At 39.0% G+C, this 21222-nt stretch overlaps 1 protein-coding gene across 1 annotated transcript; it reads right to left on the reverse strand.

Moving 5' to 3' along the window:
* Positions 1-512: 512 nt before the first annotated feature.
* LOC104215561 (uncharacterized) lies at positions 513-20310 on the reverse strand. Its single transcript, XM_070168883.1, has 13 exons — positions 20163-20310; positions 20009-20071; positions 19772-19942; positions 18610-18741; positions 14960-15099; positions 11400-11486; positions 3783-3908; positions 2621-2788; positions 2396-2464; positions 1503-1604; positions 1055-1225; positions 895-974; positions 513-744 (listed from the first exon to the last, which is right to left on the reverse strand). The coding sequence occupies exons 1-13, from the start codon at positions 20191-20193 to the stop codon at positions 675-677; spliced, it is 1410 nt and encodes a 469-aa protein (XP_070024984.1). The 5' UTR covers positions 20194-20310; the 3' UTR covers positions 513-674.
* Positions 20311-21222: the final 912 nt, after the last annotated feature.

The following is a 21222-nucleotide window of genomic DNA, read 5'->3' on the forward strand; positions in this document are numbered from 1 at the left end:
ATATTTTTATTGTGATATACATTGATATAAAAGCAGCAATAACTATATATATAATTTTATATTATTGATATACAAAGAATAATATTATTTATATATAAAGAATGAAAATAAAATTTTAATATACCTGTTGATATAAACAAAGAAGAAAAAAAATTGTGATATACATATTATTATTGTGATATACATTTATTGGCTATTTGATGCCAATGTTTATAACTAGGGCTATTTCCTGCCAATATTTATAACTAGGGCTATTTCCTGCCAATATTTATACCTAGGGCTATTTCCTGTCAATTATATGGGTATGTTGTTATACCATGCCAAAACCCCTAATATTAATGTATAGTATCCTATACCTTCGAGAGAGAAAATAAAGGAGCTTGGGACATAGCACTGTTCCTTGTAAAGTTTGTATAGGCCAAGCATGATCCTCCACTTAAAAAGGATAAACAGAAGTAAAACAAATTTTAAAATATTACTAAAAGGGAAACTTGAGGTCTGTGGGAGGAACCTCACAAAACTTAAGAGAAATTATATTGAGTATAAATTTCTGAAGATGCAACAGAACAAATCACATGATACATTCTAAAACTACCAAAAAAAAAGGGCATGTCCGATAAAATTATCTACTTGCTCCGGCAGAAACCCAGTCATTATGCACTTTCTTAACACCACTAACTCCTGGATGACTGAGAATTTTTCTTATTCTTGCCATGAAATTCTCTACCAGCCTCAACAGCTTCCCTGCAATCAAATTTGTACCTCACAACAATGAGAAAAGTTTGGATATAGAAACTACTGCATTAGACTAAGGTTCTACGATAAAATGATGCTAGAGAAATATCATCTACAGTTGCTTTTGAAAAAAAGAGCTTCGAGTTTCAACATGCATACCTGAAAGCAGTTGCGAGCTCCATACTTTCAGGGTCGATCTGTACGCCCTCATAGAAAGCATTGGCTGCGTCTTCAAATCTCTGAGAAGGAAATATTAGAATATCAGAAAATATGGCTATATAAGTTTGCAATATTTAACTCCAGGAGGATAAGGGCATGCCTGCAATAGCCGTAGAGCTGCGCCTTCCCGAAAACAAGCTTTTGCCCAATCTGGTCTAAGTTGTCTGCAGGCCTTGCCATCACGTAAAGCATGTTCAGCTTGCCCCAAGCGGATCCAACAAAGACTTCTATTTGAAAACAGAATGCCATCAGTTGGATCAAAATCGATTGCCTGCAGATTATCAGCAGAACACAATCGAGCGCCGTAAGGAAATGTTTTACTTCTGGTTTAGTAATATTTTCAAGTTTCCCCGTAAGCTGACTTCAAACACACTAACTATCACCAGCAGACCATTGTCAAAATCTAATCCTTATGCTTGCACTATGAAGAGGATAATTACATCCGTTCATCATTATCTTCTGCTTTCTTTTTCCCTTGCGCATGTGTTTTAAAAGGGGGGGGGGAGGAGGTGGGAATTAAAGAGGAATCCAATAAACCTAACAAGTACCTGTGTATAAGCATCCACAGCCGTAGTGTAATCCTTCCTCTTAAATGCCTCATCTCCCCTCGCCTTCGCATCTGCAGCTTTCTTCTTTGCTTCAGGAGTCACCTGCAGATCAATTAATAATGCCGATGCAAGATATTTAGCACTATTCTGTAAACTGTTTCCCCAACAAAGGATAGTGTCCACGCTGAGATATTTCAAATGAAAGAGATGCATACAAGTAAAAACAAAGAGTATAAAAAGATATTGATCCTCTTTCCAATTTGAAGTCAGCTGGAATGGGAGTCTGGTACCACATCGCCGGTATGATTTCACTGACTATAAGAGAAACAATATGCATTTTGCAGCCCAAGGAAATGTTTCACTGTGTCAAGTACCGTAAGCAAAACTTGAACTGTTCCCACAACATTGTTCATTGGCACTTCTTGAAGACATTAATTGCCTTGTCCTCAGAAGCAGTATTATTATGTTTTTTACTACATATAATTGCACATGCAAATTCAATTTGTTGCCTACATCTTTCACGGATATATTGTCATATTCACGATGATTGAATTTCCAATCTGTCTTCAAGAGTGCTTCACCAGAAGAAATGCAAGAACAGAAAACAATATATACATAAGGGGAAAATATGCTCATTTTGTTCCATTTTCACAAATGATTTACTTTAGTTCCAGAACTACCCTTCACGATAAGCTTATTCACTTCTGTTAATGATTACTATTATGGTAAGGACAAAACTAGAAAAACATGTGAAAATATTCCATTCTCTTGACATTATACAAAAAGCAAATCTAAATAAATGTAACAGGAGGGAGTAGATACTTGTCACTTACAATTTGATAACGGGATGACCAAAAATTCACACATAAATAACAGTTACCACAATAACAGACCTTGGGTAAATCTTTCTTTGGAATAATAGTTTCTCTCTTGCTTGGTTCCCTCCCAGCTTCTGTTCTTTCCTGCAATTATCACAGTGTAGACAAAGAAAAAGAAGCTGAAATTTGCATGAGACAAGTAAAGGAAATAGTCACAGAGCTATATCAATATTTGCAAGCAACTCCTAAAGAAGACCAAAACCAGCTGTGATTTATCTTACAGAAGGACAAATTAAGTACCTGGTTTATCCTAGTTTCAGATAGGATAGGCTCAGATTGCATAAACTTAATGAGTCCATCCACACTCCATTCTGGAACGCTCTGAATCCGCGGTGTGACTGCGAACAAAGCTTCAACAGCTGGCCGACAGCCCCTTGTAGCTGCAACATGTATTGGCTTGTTACCATCCTATAGAGGTAGCAAAAGTTATATTTCGGTATTCGTTTAACAGTCCTTGTGGAAATTGCTAATTGATTTTTTTCCAATGACTTGTTCAAAATAAAAAAAAATCATGATTAAAGTTTTGTGTTCACCCAGGAGAAAATTCTGAATACCACGGAATCCATACGAATATATGTTAAATAACAAGATAACAGGTCCCTAAATTTGATCAGAATGAATCACATATTACTAAGTTGAAGATACAGTAGACCAGGACAGAAAGAAGACTCCAGGCCCCTTCAAGTCACATCTGTTGTGGCATCTCACGTAATACACTAGCTTTTACATTTATAGATGCTGATTTTTCACCATAATTAATGATGAATCCAGAAGGCATCCGATAATTGAGCCTTCAGCAAAAGGTAAGCTGTAAAAAAGCTTCACAGACATAACAGAATGCAGTTTCTTGTTAACTCAATCTTACATATTTGAAATGTGAAATGTTTGTTTTAATGGAGTTAAGGGATTGTGTTCTAATACAACAACTTGTGTTATATATTTTATTTGCAAACTATTTATTTGAGGAACCCAGAATTAAAAAATTTACAATATAATTATGGAGTCAAAATAGAATTATTTTTCTCAACATAACTACAGTGACCCATAACCCTAAAATTATTAGTTCTCGCTGTAGGTCCAGGTTTAAGACCATATTCTTCAACTTCAGTAATCCCTCGGAACAGATGAATAAGGTACCGAGATTTTACAAGAGATCTGGATTCCCGGACCGAAATATTCATTACAAATCTGAAAAAGAATTAGAGGGCAGTAGACTAGAAAGTGATAATAAGGAATATAATTGACACGTGCTTGCAGATAAACAGAACAAACGAAAAGAAACTTAAATCGTTTGGAATCATCTTTCCAACAATTGAAAGAAGAAGGATTCCTTAGAATTTCTTCCAAAAAATGTGAAAACAACAAAGAACATTATATTCTGTTAAATTTTCTTTTCAGTTACCTCATCAGCAGCATTAGGATCAGCTCCAGCTTGTAGTAAGCACTTAATAATTTCTGCACTACCATTATGAGCAGCAATGAGCAAAGGGGTTGCTTCACCAGCCCTAACATTGACATCAGCTCCTGCCTGTAGGGTGCACAAAACAAGTTAAGCCTTGAGTAGACAGATGGCACGTTTAACCATGCAACATAGAAAATCCAAAGCAAAGGTAGTTGAACTGCTGTCAGAAGCAGAGGAGATCAAAACTTGTTCCATACATATTTTCAGGGGACCAATTTTTCCCGAAAGGCAAAAGGGAAAGAAAGCAAAATAGAAACAAGATAATAAAGCTGAAAATGATGACCATCCACCGAACAGAAATGTTTAAATTGCCTATTTGATAAACCTGAAAACTGAAGCCTAACTTTAAGTCCCAAACAATTTTTTTACTGAACTTTATATTGTAATATTGTTTTTTCTAATGGCTTGCATCGCCTGTGAAATTGCGGTTAAAATATGTTTTTTTGCTGGTAATAATTTTTTTTACAGCTGAAAAATCCCTGAGCTGTAAAAAAAAGGGATTTTTCAGCTGTAAAAAAAATTATTACCATCGGAGAGCCACTAATACTGAGGAATCTGCTAAAGCCAAGAAAAATATCTTTTAAAACAGTACTGAAAAATATGCTCTCAGGCACTCCTCCCCGAGGAGCCTGAGAACCTGGAATTCTGAGTTCATACAAACACCATCGGAGAGCCACTAGTGACGCGAGCCTACCCCTGCAAAGTGCAAACAGCTCCGACATCGGATCTCCCACGCACGGCCAAGCGCCGGCGAGCACTCCACCACGCGCAGGCGCGTGAGCCTGCTCCGGGCAACTTTTCAACTTTTTTCTTCAGGACAGCCTCTTCAGCACCCTCTTCCGACCGAATCCATCCTTGCAGTTCTAGATTCCGACCACTTTTACTTTTCTCCGGCGACGGGAAGCTTTTTTCCGGCCATTTTTCAATCATTTTTCATTCAGCTGCAAAACAAAACTCTCTTCTTCTTCTCAAGTCTGCAATACCATGGATGACAATGCAATTTACTTTGTTGTAGGTTCCAAATCATACGACATAATCAAGGAGGAATCTAGAGACATGGTATAACTGGGCAGAACGAGGTCATAACATATTCAGGAGGACTTTCTTCCGCCAGAAGACGATGGAATGGTTATGCTATGCTCTAACAGAAGCTTCGAAACGGAAGGGTAATTCAGTGAGAAGATGGAAGTCCCAAGACCACTTCTCTGAGTTCTTCCGCTCGAGAAACTTCAACAAATATGGGCGCTATATAAGTATTATAAACATGCAAAAGAGAAGGAGATCTGTTATTATTATACCTGAATTGGCATTTAATACAGGGTGGTTGGACATTGCAGTTAAAATATCAAGATTCATTAATAGCAGAGCCCAGAGGGCAGTTACAATTGTCCCTAGGAATACAGAGGAAGGACTCCTTTATACAGACACAATAAGAAGAAACAAATGGATCAGAGAAATGGAAGAGGCCTCCGTGCATGAAAAAGAGGGCATTATCAAAATCTCTGGAGGAACCAGCACTGTCCAAAATGAACTCCTTTCCAGGAGCGTGGTGGGTAGCCTTCCAGTTAGGATTTCTGACATCCCGAACCTCTCGGAGATCCGGCGGTGGGCCAACAGCACTTGGAAGCAAGCTCATGGGGTAAACATCTATGAGATGGGCTAAAATCAATTTCTATTTGAGTTTTCCTCAAAAAAAAACTGCTGAACATGTGCTAAAAGGGCACTGGATATGGAAGTTTCATGAATTTCATCTCCACTGGTGGTCGCCAACAGTGGACTCTATATCAAAAATGGAGAAGATAGAACATGTTTGGATCAGACTTGTTGGACTTCCACTTCATCTTTGGTCCCAGAAAGTCTTCAAAGAGGTTGGAAATCACTGTGGAGGTTGGGTTCAAACTGAGGAAGAAACGTAACTCAAAAATCACCTAAAATGGGCCAGATTGAAGGTGAGAGGAGATGGGGATTTTATCCCTAAGGCAGTAATCATTGAAAACGAAGGAATTACTTACACTATCCAAGTCTGGTGCGAGTCGCCGGTAAGATTTTCCTCCGGCGAAGGAAGAGAGATGAAGGCCTTGGACCAGCGGGTAATCGTAGACTATGTTGGCAGTGGGAGGGGCTCAAGAATATGGAGATGGGATGGGGCACGTGGGTTGCTCAAAAGCCTTACAGCCTAAATCACCTAAAATGGGCCAGATTGAAGGTGAGAGGAGATGGGGATTTTATCCCTAACGCAGTAATCATTGAAAACGAAGGAATTACTTACACTATCCAAGTCTGGTGCGAGTCGCCGGTAAGATTTTCCTCCGGCGAAGGAAGAGAGATGAAGGCCTTGGACCAGCGGGTAATCGTAGACTATGTTGACAGTGGGAGGGGCTCAAGAATATGGAGATGGGATGGGGCACGTGGGTTGCTCAAAAGCCTTACAGCCTAGGTTTCCAGAAGTTACACGTGACCTAACACGTAAGGGGGCATTTAATTTAAATGACCCCATACAAACAAGATCCATGTTACATAATAAGCTATCTTTGGGCCCAGATATCATGGTCCAAGTCATTTCAGAAGACAAGCCCAATTTGGAACACTCTAGTAAATACAGACCAGACCCACTAATTGAAGAGATATCAACAATTTCTCTGCCTCCTAAAATTTTGCATGCTGCAAACAGCGAACCAGAGTCAAATCTGATCGAAGAAAGGGCAACATCAAAGGAAGAAGAAGGAACTGAAGAACCCCAGATAGACCCAGTTGACAAGGAAAGTGCCATGATCATTGCTGAAGAACCAAATTGCTCCCCACTAGGTTTCCAACCCTTGCAAAAACACAGAAGGGGAGGAAAATACTGAAGGGGCAATTGAAGAGGTTGAACCATTGAATTCACACTCCCAAGAACCTGAGAAGGACCCTGACTTTGATACACTTATCTGGGTACACCAAAACATCATCAAACTTGGTGAAGAATTTGGGGTTGATTTCCATGGTTGCGAAAAAGAGGCTTTACAGCTCTTCATGAAGATCGATCAAAAAAGACAAACACATAGGGGTATTGCAGGAATAATGGTGACAACAACTCCTAAAACTAAGGGCTCTAAAGAACTAAAGAACCTGGGCATCGGAAACAATTTCAAAAGCAATGGTACCAGAAGCAGAGGGGGCTACCACATCAATCAAGATCAATGAAAGTCAACATTGTATCATGGAATGTGAGGGGTTTGAACAAGGTAAGGAAGAGGAGACTGATCAATAGCTGCATTAACACTTGGAAAGCAGATGTATACTGTGAGAGAATTATGGGCCAATAGATGGTGCAGATTTGCACAAGTAGAGGCTAGCGGTACCAGGGGAGGCATTTTACTGATGTGGGACAACAGGATATGGGAAGGTGAAACAACCAGCTTGGCTTCCTACTCTATCACATGTAAGTTCACTGGAAAAACACAGGACTTGTCTTGGCACTTAACCAGTATTTATGCTCCTAATGATAGGGCAGAGAGAGAAGTTTTGTGGGAAATTGGTGCAACAAGAGGCTTGTTCTCAGGTCCCTGGGTGGTAGTGGGGACTTTAATACAGTTAGATTTCCTTTAGAGAAGAAAAACTATAACAGAATCTCCAGATCAATGACCGACTTCGCTGAGTTCATCGAGGATATGGAGTTGGTAGATCTACAACTACTAGGAAGTAAGTTCACTTGGAGGAAAGGAGTCAGACATGACATTGCAGCTAGACTAGACAGATTTCTTATTTTTGAAGATTGGGATGAGGGCTTCGGGAGTATCAAACAATCAACCTTGCATAGAGTAACTTCTTATCACACGCCTTTGTTACTTCAATGTGGGAATTGGGAGCCTATCAAATCCTATTTCAAATTCGAAAATTGGTGGCTGCAGACAGAGGGTTTCAAAGAGAGAGTCAAAGAATGGTAGGACTCTTTCATCTGTGAAGGAAGACCTAACAACACTATAGCCTTCAAGCCGAAGGCTCTTAAAGGAAATTCAGAGAGTGGAGCAAAACTATCCAAGGAAATCTAGAAATGCAGAAGCATCCTCTCTCAATTAAGTGAATTAGATGAGATTCAGGACCTCAGGACTCTAAATGAAGATGAAATACTCTCAAAAGCAACATTAACAGTGGAATTTGAGGAGATTGCAAGAAAAGAAGAAGTCGCATGGAAACAGAGATCAAGAGCTCTTTGGTTGAAACAAGGAGATAATAATACCAAGTTCTTTCATAGAACTGTCAATGCTCATAAAAGGAACAACAACATTGGCATGTTAGGAATTGAAGGTGAATCTATCCGAAATCCTGTAGTTATCAAGATGGAAATCATCTCATTCTATCAAAACCTCTACGCCGAGTCAGAAGAATGGAGGCCCCATGGAAACCTTAGAGTTTGTCCTATGATCACTCCAGAAGAAAACCAGATACTACAGAGTCCGTTTGAAGCCCAAGAGATATGGAGCAGTGTTCAAGCATGTGTTGGGATAAAGCTCCTGGCCCTGATGGCTATACCATGGCTTTCTTCACTCACCGTTGGGAGGTAGTCAATGCTGATGTCACTACTGCTATTCAAAATTTTTATGAGAGAGGTGTTTTTGAAAAAAGCTTCAATGCCACCTATGTGGCTTTGATTCCTAAGAAGGTGGGTGCCAAGGAATTGAAAGACTTTAGACCCATCAGCCTAATAGGTAGCATCTACAAAATCATCTCTAAGTTGTTGACTGAGAGACTCAAGAAAGTGGTACACAAATTGGTGGATGCTCAACAGATGGCCTTTTATCAAAGGGGGACAGATAATGGATGTCATTCTTATAGCAAATGAATGTGTAGACACAAGGATCAAAAGCAAACTCCCAGGCATCCTATGTAAGCTAGACATTCAGAAGGCTTTTGATCATTTAATAACTCTTGGAAGTTTGGAGAAGATGGGGTTTGGAAGCAAATGGATCAACTGGATCAAATTCTACATAAGCACTGTCAAATTCTCCATCCTAATCAATGGTTCCCCAGCTTCTTCTCATCCCAGAGAGGACTGTGAAGCTGATAGAGACCAACTGAAAATTCTGAGGGTGTTATTTATTCTATTTGAAGTCATATATGGGTTGCATATTAATTGGAGCAAGAGTCATCTATATCTAGTCAATGAGGTCCCTGATATCCAATACCTAGCTAACATTCTGGGAGGGAAAATTGGAGAACTTCCTTCCGTGTATCTTGGAATGCCTTTGGGAGCAAAGAGCAAGTCAAAAGAAATTTGGAATGGTGTAATAGAGAAGTGTGAAAAGAAACTAGTTAACTGGAAAAGCCAATATCTTTCCCTTAGGGGCAGACTAGTTCTAATCAATAATGTACTTGATGCCTTGTCCACTTACATGATGTCTCTATTTCCTATCTCGGCAAATATAGTCAAAACAATAGATGCATTAAGAAGGAACTTTCTTTAGCAAGGCAACAGTGACAAAGGCAAAATTCACCTGGTCAATTGAGACTCACTTGTAACCAGCAAGAAGGAAGGGGGCTGGGCATTAGGAATCTAAGAATTCAGAACCACAGCTTAATGATGAAATGGCTCTAGAGATTTGCTTCAAGTGAGCACTCACTGTGGAAAGATGTCATTAGAGTGAAGTATGGAATGGAAAGCAATTGGACTACCAACTCTACAACCAGTCCTTATGGTGTCAGTCTATGGAGATCAATCAGGAACTTGTGGCCAAAGTTCAGAAACAAATCCAGATTCAAGGTGGGCAATGGAATGAAAACCTCTTTTTAGGATGACACATGGCTAGGCCAATGTCCTTTGAAACAGACTTTCCAAAGATGTCTGAACCAGTAGCAAAAAGCAACCGTGGGAGATGTATGGTCAAACCACGGATGGAACCTTAGCTATAGAAGATTATTCAATGACTGGGAGATCGTCAGGCTAACAGAATTCTACAACACCTTGGATCAACTCAAAGGAACATCCACTCCTGAAGATTGTATGTTCTGGCAAAGGGATAAGCAAGGTAAATTCTCAGTCAAGTCTGCCTATAAGGAATACAACACCTCTAATAATCAGATTGGAAGTTGGCCTTGGAAACTAATTTGGAAAGTCAAAATTCCATACAAAGTTGCTTGCTTCACGTGGTTGCTAGCCAGAAAAGCAATCTTAACTCAGGATAATCTTATCAAGAGGGGCTTCCACCTATGCTCCAGATGCTACTTATGTGGAGAAGAGGCAGAGACAATCAACCATCTTTTTTTCAACCATCTTTTTTTGCATTGCAAGATAACAGAACAAATTTGGAGGATTTTCATTAACTTGAAAGGAATCATGTGGGTAATGCCAAGAAGCATTATCGAACTTCTAGAATGTTGGAACAGACTCGGTAGCTCCCCTAATCAGAAAGAGAGATGGAAGATTGTCCCAGCTTGCATTTGGCGGACTGTTTGGAAAGAGAGAAACCAAAGATGTTTTGAAGATAGACATAGTACAATCCAGAGGATGAAAATGCATTGTTTAGCTCTTTTTTATTTTTGGTGTAAGCAAGAGTACATGGAAGATCCAGAATCTTTTGTTGATGTTTTAGGATCCTTGTAAGGACTTAAGAATCTTCCTATACCACCCCTTGTAATTATGGTTAACCATACCTGTTTTGATACAATTACTATATATGCAACAAATGTTACCTTCTCAAAAAAAAAAATCTCTGAGGAGCAGTGGCACAAGGTTAGAAACTCGATGGACAACGCCCATTTCTCTACGGCTCTACCCTTCTTCATTCAATGCAGGTAATAATTTGATTCTACATGATTGAAGTTTTTGACCCAATAAAGAACAAAGAGGGAAATAAGGAGTATTTTTTCCTTTTATCTTTAGCGGTTTGGACCCGTTTGTCCGTAGATTTTGGACCAAATATCAAAAACAGTATTTGGAGATTGTTTCAAATAATTGTTTGTTTATCAAATTGGCCCATTATTTAAACTCCAAACTTGAAATCTAGAATTTGAAGTTTGAAAATAGGTTTTAGGAGTTCTCAAGTAAAATCGGTTGTGTTTCATGTCAAAACACAACTTTTACTCTTCATTTTACGGTTATCTCTATAGGCCTTGTTTTGTCTTTTTAAGCATGTTTAACCTTCAATTTATTCAAAAAATATTTAAAAAGATAATATAGCAGCATGTATGACCAGGAGGCACGGGTTCGAGCCGTGGAAATAGTCTCTTGCAAAAATGCAGGGTAAGCCTACGTACGATGGACCCTTGTGGTCTGGCCCTTCCCTGGACCCGCGCATAGCGAGAGCTTAGTGCACCAGGCTGTCCTTTAATATAGCAGCATATATGTTTAGCTCTTGTATGATCAAAGCAGTTTCTTGTGGTTTGATCTAACACAAAATTTGCATGGTTTGATCTAACACAAAATTTGCATGGTTCCAACACATAGCAAAGAGCAGAATGTTATGCATCAAACAACAGCACCACATGTTTTCTGCAACACAGCTTCTTGAGGATGCTCAATTGGGGATTCAGCAATTTAAAGTACATATAGCGAAACAGAGAAAATATAATTTTATTGACCTTTACTAACAGTTCCACGCAAGGCAATGAATTGGCTGCTACAGCTGATACCAGAGGACAGATATCTTCTTCTGTTTGAGCATTTACCTGCACAAAGTAACTTTTTAGGTCATATGCAACAACAACAACAACAACAACAACGACCCAGTATAATCCCACAAGTGGGGTCTGGGGAGGGTAATATGTACGCAGACCTTACCCCTACCCCGAAGGGTAGAGAGGCTGTTTCCAGGAGACCATCGGCTCAAAAAAAGCAATAGGAGATAATATATTAGTACCATAAAAATGCGTAATAAAATAACAACAATATATAGGGGATACGAAATATGAAATACAAGATACGAAATACGAACTACGAATTAGATGGCTGGTATAGTACAACTAGAAGGTAAAGCCCTGCATCAATAGACGACCACTGACATTCCTAGTCTAACTCCTAACTAGATAGTCTCTCTCAGTTGTGCTGTAGAAATATTCACCCTCTCCCCTAACCTACAACCTTAATGCTCGACCTCCATAATTCCCTATCAAGGGCCATGTCCTCCGTAATCCTAAGTCGCGTCATGTCATGTCTGATCACCTCTCCCCAATACTTCTTAGGTCTCCCTCTACCTCTCCGCGTGCCCACTACAGCCAGTCGCTCACACCTCCTCACCGGTGCATCAGTGCTCCTCCTCTGAATGTGCCCAAACCATCTGAGTCTTACTTCCCGCATCTTGTCCTCCATGGGGGCCACACCCACCTTCTCTCGAATATCTGCATTCCTAATCTTATCCATCCTTGTATGCCCGCACATCCACCTTAACATCCTCATCTCTGCTACTTTCATCTTCTGGGTGTGTAAGTTCTTTACCGGCCAACATTCAGTTCCATACAACATGGCAGGCCTAACTACTGCTCTATAAAACTTACCTTTTAGTAACGGTGGCACTTTCTTGTCACACAAAACTCCCGACGCTAACCTCCACTTCATCCACCCCACCCCTATACGGTGTGTGACATCCTCGTCAATCTCCCCGATCCCCTGAATAACCGATCCAAGGTACTTGAAACTATCTTTCTTGGGAATGACTTGAGAGTCAAGCCTCACTTCAACTCCCGCTTCCGTCGGCTCAACTCCAAATTTGCACTCGAGGTATTCCGTCTTCGTCCTACTCAACTTGAAACCTTTAGACTCAAGAGCATGTCTCCAAATCTCTAGCCTCTCGTTGACGCCGCCTCTTGTCTCGTCAATTAGAATAATGTCATCAGCAAATAGCATGCACCATGGAACCTCCCCTTGAATATGATGAGTCAGTGCATCCATCACTAGGGCAAATAGGAATGGGCTGAGCGCAGACCCTTGGTGCAATCCCGTAATAACTGGAAAGTGTTCAGAGTCGCCTCCTACTGTCCTAACCCGAGTCTTAGCTCCATCATACATGTCTTTAATCACCCTAATATAGTTACTCGGGACCCCTTTATCCTCTAAGCAGCTCCATAAGACCTTCCTAGGAACCTTATCGTACGCTTTCTCCAGATCAATAAACACCATGTGGAGATCCTTCTTCTTATCTCTGTACTGTTCCACCATCCTCCTAATAAGGTGGATAGCTTCTGTGGTAGATCGTCCCGGCATGAACCCGAACTGGTTGTCTGAAATAGACACCGTCCTTCGCACTCTCATTTCTACCACTCTCTCCCAAACTTTCATGGTATGACTTAGTAATTTGATGCCCCTATAGTTGTTACAGCTCTGGACATCACCTTTGTTCTTATACAACGGGACCATTGTACTCCACCTCCACTCTTCAGGCATTCTATTAGTCTTGAATATAACACTAAACAATGCAGTAAGCCATTCCAAGCCTGCTTGACCCACACACCTCCACAGTTCAACCGGAATCTCGTCTGGCCCGGTAGCTCTGCCCCTTCTCATCTTACGCATTGCCTCCATGACTTCATCGATCTCAATGTCCCTACAATTACTTACTTCATGGTGACTGTCGGCATTCCTCGATTCCCCAAGTATAATATCCTGATCCCCTTCTTCACTTAGAAGTTTATGAAAGTAGGTCTGCCACCTCCTCTTAATCTGGTCATCTCCCATCAAAACTTTGCCGTCATCATCTTTTATGCACCTCACTTGGTCCAGATCCCGAGTTGTCCTCTCTCTCGCCTTAGCGAGTCGGAATAACTTCTTCTCCCCACCTTTGTTCCTTAGCTCCTCATACAGACGAGCAAAAGCTGTCGTTTTAGCCTCTGTCACTGCCATCTTCGCCTCCTTCCTAGCTACCTTATACCTTTGACTGTTCTCTCTCTTCTCCTCCTCGTCAGTGCTCCCTACTAACCTTAGGTAAGCCGCCTTCTTTGCTTCCACTTTACCTTGGACAACTGCATTCCACCACCAATCTCCTTTGTGTCCACCATAGTGTCCCGTAGATATCCCTAACACCTCTCTCGCCGCCTTTCTTATACAGTCCGCAGTCGTCGACCACATTGTGTTTGCGTCCCCACTACTTCTCCAAGCTCCCATTGCCGATAACCTTCCTTCCAACTCTTTAGCTTTATCCTTAGTTAAGGCGCCCCACCTAATCCTGGGGCGTCCTTGTACTGACCTCTTCTTCTTCCTTAGGTCATATGAACAAATAGAAATTATACTTTTGAAAAGAGTAGCTTCACCCCCCTCCGCAAACCCATCCTCAGCAGTAGAGATGAATGCATCAAGATGAAGAAAAAAGAAGCAGAACCTAGAAGGACTTGAGTTTTCCCACACATTATCACCATGTGCTCCCTCTAACGAGTAAGAAATGCAAATCAGGTGTTGTATGCAATACACAAGGGAACTGAGAAAATTATCTTAAAGTTAAACTTATGAAAGAAAAGTTTATCTTAAGCTGAACCAACCAATCAAAAGTTAATTTATATACTATATCTAAGCTAACTTCTTCAGTAAAAAAAAAATTGTCGTAACACAAACACCAATATAAAACTAAGTGTAACTGAAAAGCATGAAAGAAGATGGTGGAAGTCAATACCTATCAAAAACAGAAAAAGAAAGAGGGAAGGGGGTGAGAACATAGAAGCCTGAGGAGGTTGGGAGCAGAAAATCTACACTGTTTGGCAAAGGGAAGAAAATAAGTAAAACAAGAGGAGAAAGTAACAGCCCTACATCTATTAATTGGTCGTTTACTGAACACATCAGTGCAAAAAAAGTAGGTAAGAATTTGTTTGGTTGTGGAACCACCTCATCTAAAAGCTTAAGTTGTTAGAGAGATAACACTTCTATCATTTATCGACACGCCTCCTCACGTGTGGTTTGACTCTTCTTTTCTTTTTCTCTATCTTTTTTTTGGTTTTTTTTTGTGGGGGGGGGGGGTGAACATTTTTCGACAGGGGTGATGGTGATATCTGAAAAAAAGATCTCTCCCTGTTATAATACTCTGATGAAGAGTAACCAACTACCTGGAAGCACATAAGTCATACAACTGCTTTCCACTTTGGTCGAGAGAACTGTTACATAATAGCTGGTAATTTTAATTTGGAAAAGGGGGGGTTTAAGCAGGTAGTGAAGCACTCACATTAGCATGATGTTCCAGCAAAACCTTAACAGCGTCTTCCTGGGCAAGACCTGCAGCCCATATAAGTGGTGTTCCAGCACCACTTTGTGAATCAACATCTACGCCCTTTGAGAGTAAGAATTTAACCACTTCAACATGTCCTGCAAACAAATAATATGCACAATAAAATGTCACTCTACGTAAAGAAGGATAAATAAATTGAAGAATGCATGTAGCTACACACATCACAGTATGCAAGATACCACTATGGAAAATAATACAGCAACAAGGCATGACATGTTGACTGATTTCTCACATTGTTTACCAATAGAGAACAGAAAAGCTGACACTAAGTTCTCGATTACTGATATCCATTAGAACATGATTTGATCCCTGACTCAGAGGCTATGTGGCAATAAAGGAAAATAAATCTGCAAACATATTTTCACGAGAATTTGCAAGTTTTTCGTTTACACGTACTTATGTTCTTGATACCCCATTTAGGATTCATACTACTTAGAAGAGAAGAGAAAAGGAATATGTGATGATAAAGTGAAAGAAACATGGCAGAACAGATAGGCTGATGATGGATTTTAAGCAAATTACAGCAGAGATCCCCAGGTTATCAGCCTGCCTCCTTGTGAATTCTGTAATAGCGAGTCCTCAGTTATATATTTAATCTTGTTCTCCAGCCACGCATTCTCTCCTCGTGGGCCTCCTTTCTGATGTCTTCATTAACTTTTGTGCATCATTTATTAATGACCCCAAAAATTCAATTCAAACCCGACATTTACACTTCTTGTAGTTTTCATAATTCATATAACAAAATCCAAGTATTAGCCTAAAAGACTTACCTCATTTTGCATAAAGAAACAGCTATCTTCAAATGTCTTCTTATTCATCATGTCCAGTAAAATGAACAAATTCAAATTCAAAATGGAGGGAGCAAATTAATACAACAGCAATATCCTATATAATGAACACCACAACTGAAATAGCTAGATCCACTTTCTCAGATTCCAGCTATTTAGAATTTTCATTTAGAGACAAGAAAGTTTTATCTAGGAGAAACATAATTGCACGAACATGCATCCTATAGAATGAAGAAGAGCATATGGACTTTTTCCAGCCTGCAGAACTGATCTTGCTTTCCTTCAAGCTTCAACAGCTTGAGATTCTTTCTACCAATTATGATATTTTAAGATGAAGAGGATTAATAATGTGTTTGTTATAAACACCACGAATAAACACCATGAAGTCTAATTATATGACCAACAACCCAAATTTTGTGTTTCTCATAGAGTTTAACTTAGATGGATCTTCTTCGAAACACTCTTTCACCAGTAGAGAAGAAGAAACAAATGAGACACAGAAGTTTTGACTACATCCTAACTTGAATGAAAATCAGTAGCTTCCTTACTACATCTTCAATGTCACCCTGCATATATTACAACATCAGATAACCTTTTTAGTAATGCCAGTTCTTTGAAGCTCTAGCAATCTAGGGTCATTTGAAGTCATAACTTGAGAATAAAAGATGTAGCATGTGGCAGAAAGAAAGAAAGGAAAGAAAAGGAGAATGAAGCGAGAAAGGTCAAAACTTGATGAGTGTTTAGTTCTTACTCCTCAAAACTTGCTCAAATTAAAAATTCTGTAGATTCTAGTGGGCTTTCATGTCATTTAAAAAAAGGGGCAGCCCGATGCATAAAGCATCCCTAATTTACGCAGGGTCTGGGAAAGGCCGCACCCCAAGGGGCGTGATGTAGGTAACCTACCCTAACGCAAGCATTAGCGGTTGATTCTATGGCTCAAACCCGTGACATATAGGTCACACGGAGACAACTTTACCGTTGCTCCAAGGCTCCCTTTCGGGTTTTCATGCCGTTTACCGATGGAAAACTAATTTGAGGTCAATTTTTGGAGCCAAAATTGTTGAGGAGAAACCATCAAGAACCCATATTTCTAGCACCTGGCATCTATGTAGTATCCAAGTCTTAGAAGCATTGCCTTTCCAGAGTTAATGCCAGTTTCTTCCTCCCTTTATTTCCTTAATTTTTACAACAGCCCTTCAGATTGTCTGCGGGGCCTTTTGACCAGTTCTTCTATTTTCTCCTCACAGTAGACAGCAAAAAAACAGAGGGCTTAGCCCTAACATAAACAGATATATACGTATATGTAATACACACGTGCATGTATCTATATATATATATATATATACACACACACACATAAAATCTCAAAAAGTTCTCCTACACTGTCCTTTGCCATCAGCTTGGAGTTCAACTGACTCTTCTTGTATAAGACAGCTAAAAATTTTGAAGCCAATGCATAACGCTACAGCTGATCTGCTCAAATAAGTATTGGATTCAAAAAAGCAGAGTGTTAATTGCCTTTTTGGCGGACATAGAACTTAGATCATTACCTTGTGGTTCCTATTTCAATTGGAGCAACCATGACGAAGGTCTACGCTTATGCGTGCAATATGCAGGCTACCTGGGAAGGGTACAGATTTAACAAGGAAAGCCCCTCTAAAAAAAATTCCTTTAGTAAGAGGGGCCGTAAATTATAGTCTCCCTTGTTACTTCGATTAGAACTCTTGTTCCGTTCAATTACCTGTTTGATAATCACTGATTCCATATCGAGAGACTGTACAGGAAAGAAAGCTCCTCTACACATATTTCCTTAAGTAATGGGTCAGGGCACAACTTTGAACTTACAATCCTTTATTACTTCCGATAGAACTGTACTTCTATTCAATCAACTATATGGTAATCACTTATTCAATAATGCAAGTCACAATATAGAATCAAGTCTACACTAACCCTAGCATGTCGTTTGCTTTCTGGCTACTAACTTTTTCAGGTGTACAATCTCATTACATTCAAATCTTCTTCAATTGGTGTTAATACACAATGGGGAAATTTTTCGGGCAAAGATCACTTTTAGCCCGCAGCCGAAACTATTTACATCCGGTAGCCGCAAAAGTGTATAAAATTTGTATATAACATACAAATATGTATATATACAAAAAATATATATTTTCAAAGCAGCTATACAGTGTCATTTAATTTTTCTAGCCTTCTGTTTTGCTGAAGTTGCAACTTTACTCCCAATCTCAAGTCCTTTTCTACTTTTATGACTGCCATGTTATTTTGAGTCTCAAAACACTTTTTTACTATGAAAATTTCAGATTTAGACTGATAGCTATTTCTTACAAGCTGTTCTTCATTTTTTAATCACGGTAGTTGCCTGCCAGTATGTGCAACTCTTCGACTAATCTACTAGATAGCCTGCCTTAAGTACAGATGTCAAGTAAACCTGCCTACCAAGGGTTAAGTAGATGGGTAACTCTGCTATTATTAAGTCATCAAATAATAATGTAAACTTTGTAAAAAGGAAATTTGCATATTCAATAATATGACACTTCTCAATACAATTTTGTCTTAAAATCCAAAACAGCTTATTTCCCCAAAAGTTCCATCAATTAATATTAAACAACCAAAATTTTAAATTTTGTTGACTATTTTGTCAAAGAGAAACTCTATCAATAAAAAGGTTCACTACATCGGAGCCGCAAGGTTACAGTAATTACATGTATATGAACGGAGGACTCTTTCCCAGACACAGGTAGAAGCTTCAATTACTTTTGTTAACGAAGAGGAAGAACCTACCCATTCCTGCAGCATGATGCAAAGCTGTTGCCCCCGAAGCGCTAGGTGTTGCAGGATCAGCACCTTGTTCTATGAGGTACTGGACAGTAGCAGTGTGTCCTTGACGAGCAGCATGAAGAACAGGAGTCTCACCTATGAAGAAACAACGTATTCAAAGCAATATACAGCAATATCACTCTCAGCACAGATCAATCAGTCAATCAATAAGAGCCTCAATCTCAAATAAGTTGGGATAAGTAACACGATATGCCTCAATCTTATTATCGACGTGTACTACTTGCATAATTTGGTTATTTCTAATTTTGTCTAATCTTGTACAACTGCACATCGATTTACCGTTGGCATTTTAATGACACGCCTTGTTGACAAATCGAGTGCATCATCAGTTCGATATTCACTCTCATATAATATTATCGGTCTCATGTTCTCACAACAATTCTGTAGAATTTGCCTTTCATTTTATTAGGTATTCAGTTCGATATTCACTCTCATATAATATTATCGGTCTCACAACAATTCTGTAGAACTTGCCTTTCATTTTATTAGGCATCTTCATATCCACTTTAGTTACATGTGCCACATCTTCGTCTATCATATCATTCTCTTGAAAGATTGAAGGATTAAACTTAAAGATTTGAATTGTCCGCACTTAGGCACGACAACATTGTCCAATATTTGGAGGAACAAAGAAAACATTTAATTTCAAATGGTGCAACTCCACCAAAATGCTTTGATGCCAAGTAGATCCAAAAATGATGCACAGCTTTTTCTTCTAACACATAAGAAAGCATCCAAACAGTGCTCTCTCAAATCAAAGTTGAACCAAATAAAAGGCTGCTTAAATTTTAAACTTTTCTTTCGCAATAAGAATTTGGGCTCCTGAAATATGAAGCACGCTTATAACCAAACAGTGCCTAAGAAAATACATAGTCAGCAACATGAATGCAGGGTACCTGAACCAAGGTACATAATTCTGAATTTTGTACCTAGAATATTCTACATTTATATACATTAGGCCACACCCTTGGGTGCATCTTACGATCAAACCTTAAAGAGGAAAAAAAAACCTCAAGTTTCAATCAGGACAAAAAAAATAGAGCCAATTCAATTAGGTCCTGCACACATAATGATGAACGAAGATAAGTTTAATAGTGCAAATTACCTTCTTCATCTTTTGTATTGACATCAAGCTTCAACTCTTCCACCAAGAACTCGCAGAACGCAGTCTGGCCTTCTCTAGCAGCAAAAATTAATGACCCTCTTTTGTTAGCATCCTTCACATCCGCCACCGTCCCGGCCAACCCTTTCCCATCATCCAGTTGCTTTGCCAAATCTGTTTCCACAATCATCATTACCATATAGCAGAAACTGAAATCCAAAAATAACCTTGAAAACTTACTCTTGAAAAGCGCAATGTTCCCTGAACAAGCAGCATTCAGCAACTTCATAACCTTTTCTCTAACTGCTCAAACAATATCAAAGATCTATTTGTTAATAACATGCTTACGTTATTTGAAAATTTTCAAGAAAAGCAAAGAGTGAAAGAATTAAACCTGCAAGCGCATCAGCAGCATCAGGAGCCATAACTGAAGACAGGGAGAAAACTTTGGGCTTCGGCAGAAGCTTCTGGGGTTTATGTAGAACAAGGGTTTTGCTGTATTTAAAGCAGTTGGTCCCCCGTTTGAATTCGAGTCAACCCAATATATCTTTCGGGGTTTTACCCGTAGACCGTAGCATGAAAACCGCGATTGTAAATACGATTTATAAGTCGGGTATGAAATGCGACCAATAAGTCGGTATAACTAAGAATAGTGCGGAGTAACGTGTATTAGTAATGCATGGATTAGTAATGCATGGGTTAGTAATGCAAGCCAAATATTATTTCTTATCTACTGCTTGGTGTGGTGTATTAAAATTATAATGCATTGCATAATTTTTAAGAAAAATAGTTGCTTACAAAAATGCCCTCCATATTTTGTAGCTTTAAGAGACTTTAAGGATAATTTTGTCTTTAACCATGCTAACGCATGCATTAAAGCCTTGGTATTACTAATGTCATGGTTTTCTTTGCATTACTTGTGCATAGGATAATGTCAAGTATGAAGTATTAGTTATACACAAGTTGAAAAAATGTACCAAACAAGGTATTAGTAATGCATAAAGCTGATGCTTGCATTATTTTTTCTAATACCTCCTACCAAACGACCCCTTATGGTGCTCATTTTTTTTTCCCGGTAGCACTAAATTTAGTGCGTTTGGACATGAAATCCAAGAAGAAATTTCAAATTCAGAATTTTATTAAAATTTGAATTGAAGATGAAGTTGTGTTTGGTTATAATTTTTTCAACATATTTAGATGTCTTTTTAGCAACTTGTTTTGCAACTAAAAACTAGCAACCTTCCCATTTTTAATTAAAAAATTGGTTCTCGCTAGTTTTTCAAATTTAAAAATGCATTTTGAAGTGAGAATAGAAAAATTGTAAGATTATGATAACCAAACACAGTTTTTTAAAAAAATTGTCAAAAAAGTTTCTTATGTCCAAACGGGCTCTTACTTATTTACCATACGAGATATTTCAACCCTTATTCATACCCTTTGTTAGTATTTGTCCT

The sequence above is a fragment of the Nicotiana sylvestris genome, chromosome 1, assembly GCF_000393655.2.
Source record: "Nicotiana sylvestris chromosome 1, ASM39365v2, whole genome shotgun sequence".
NCBI lineage: Eukaryota > Viridiplantae > Streptophyta > Magnoliopsida > Solanales > Solanaceae > Nicotiana > Nicotiana sylvestris.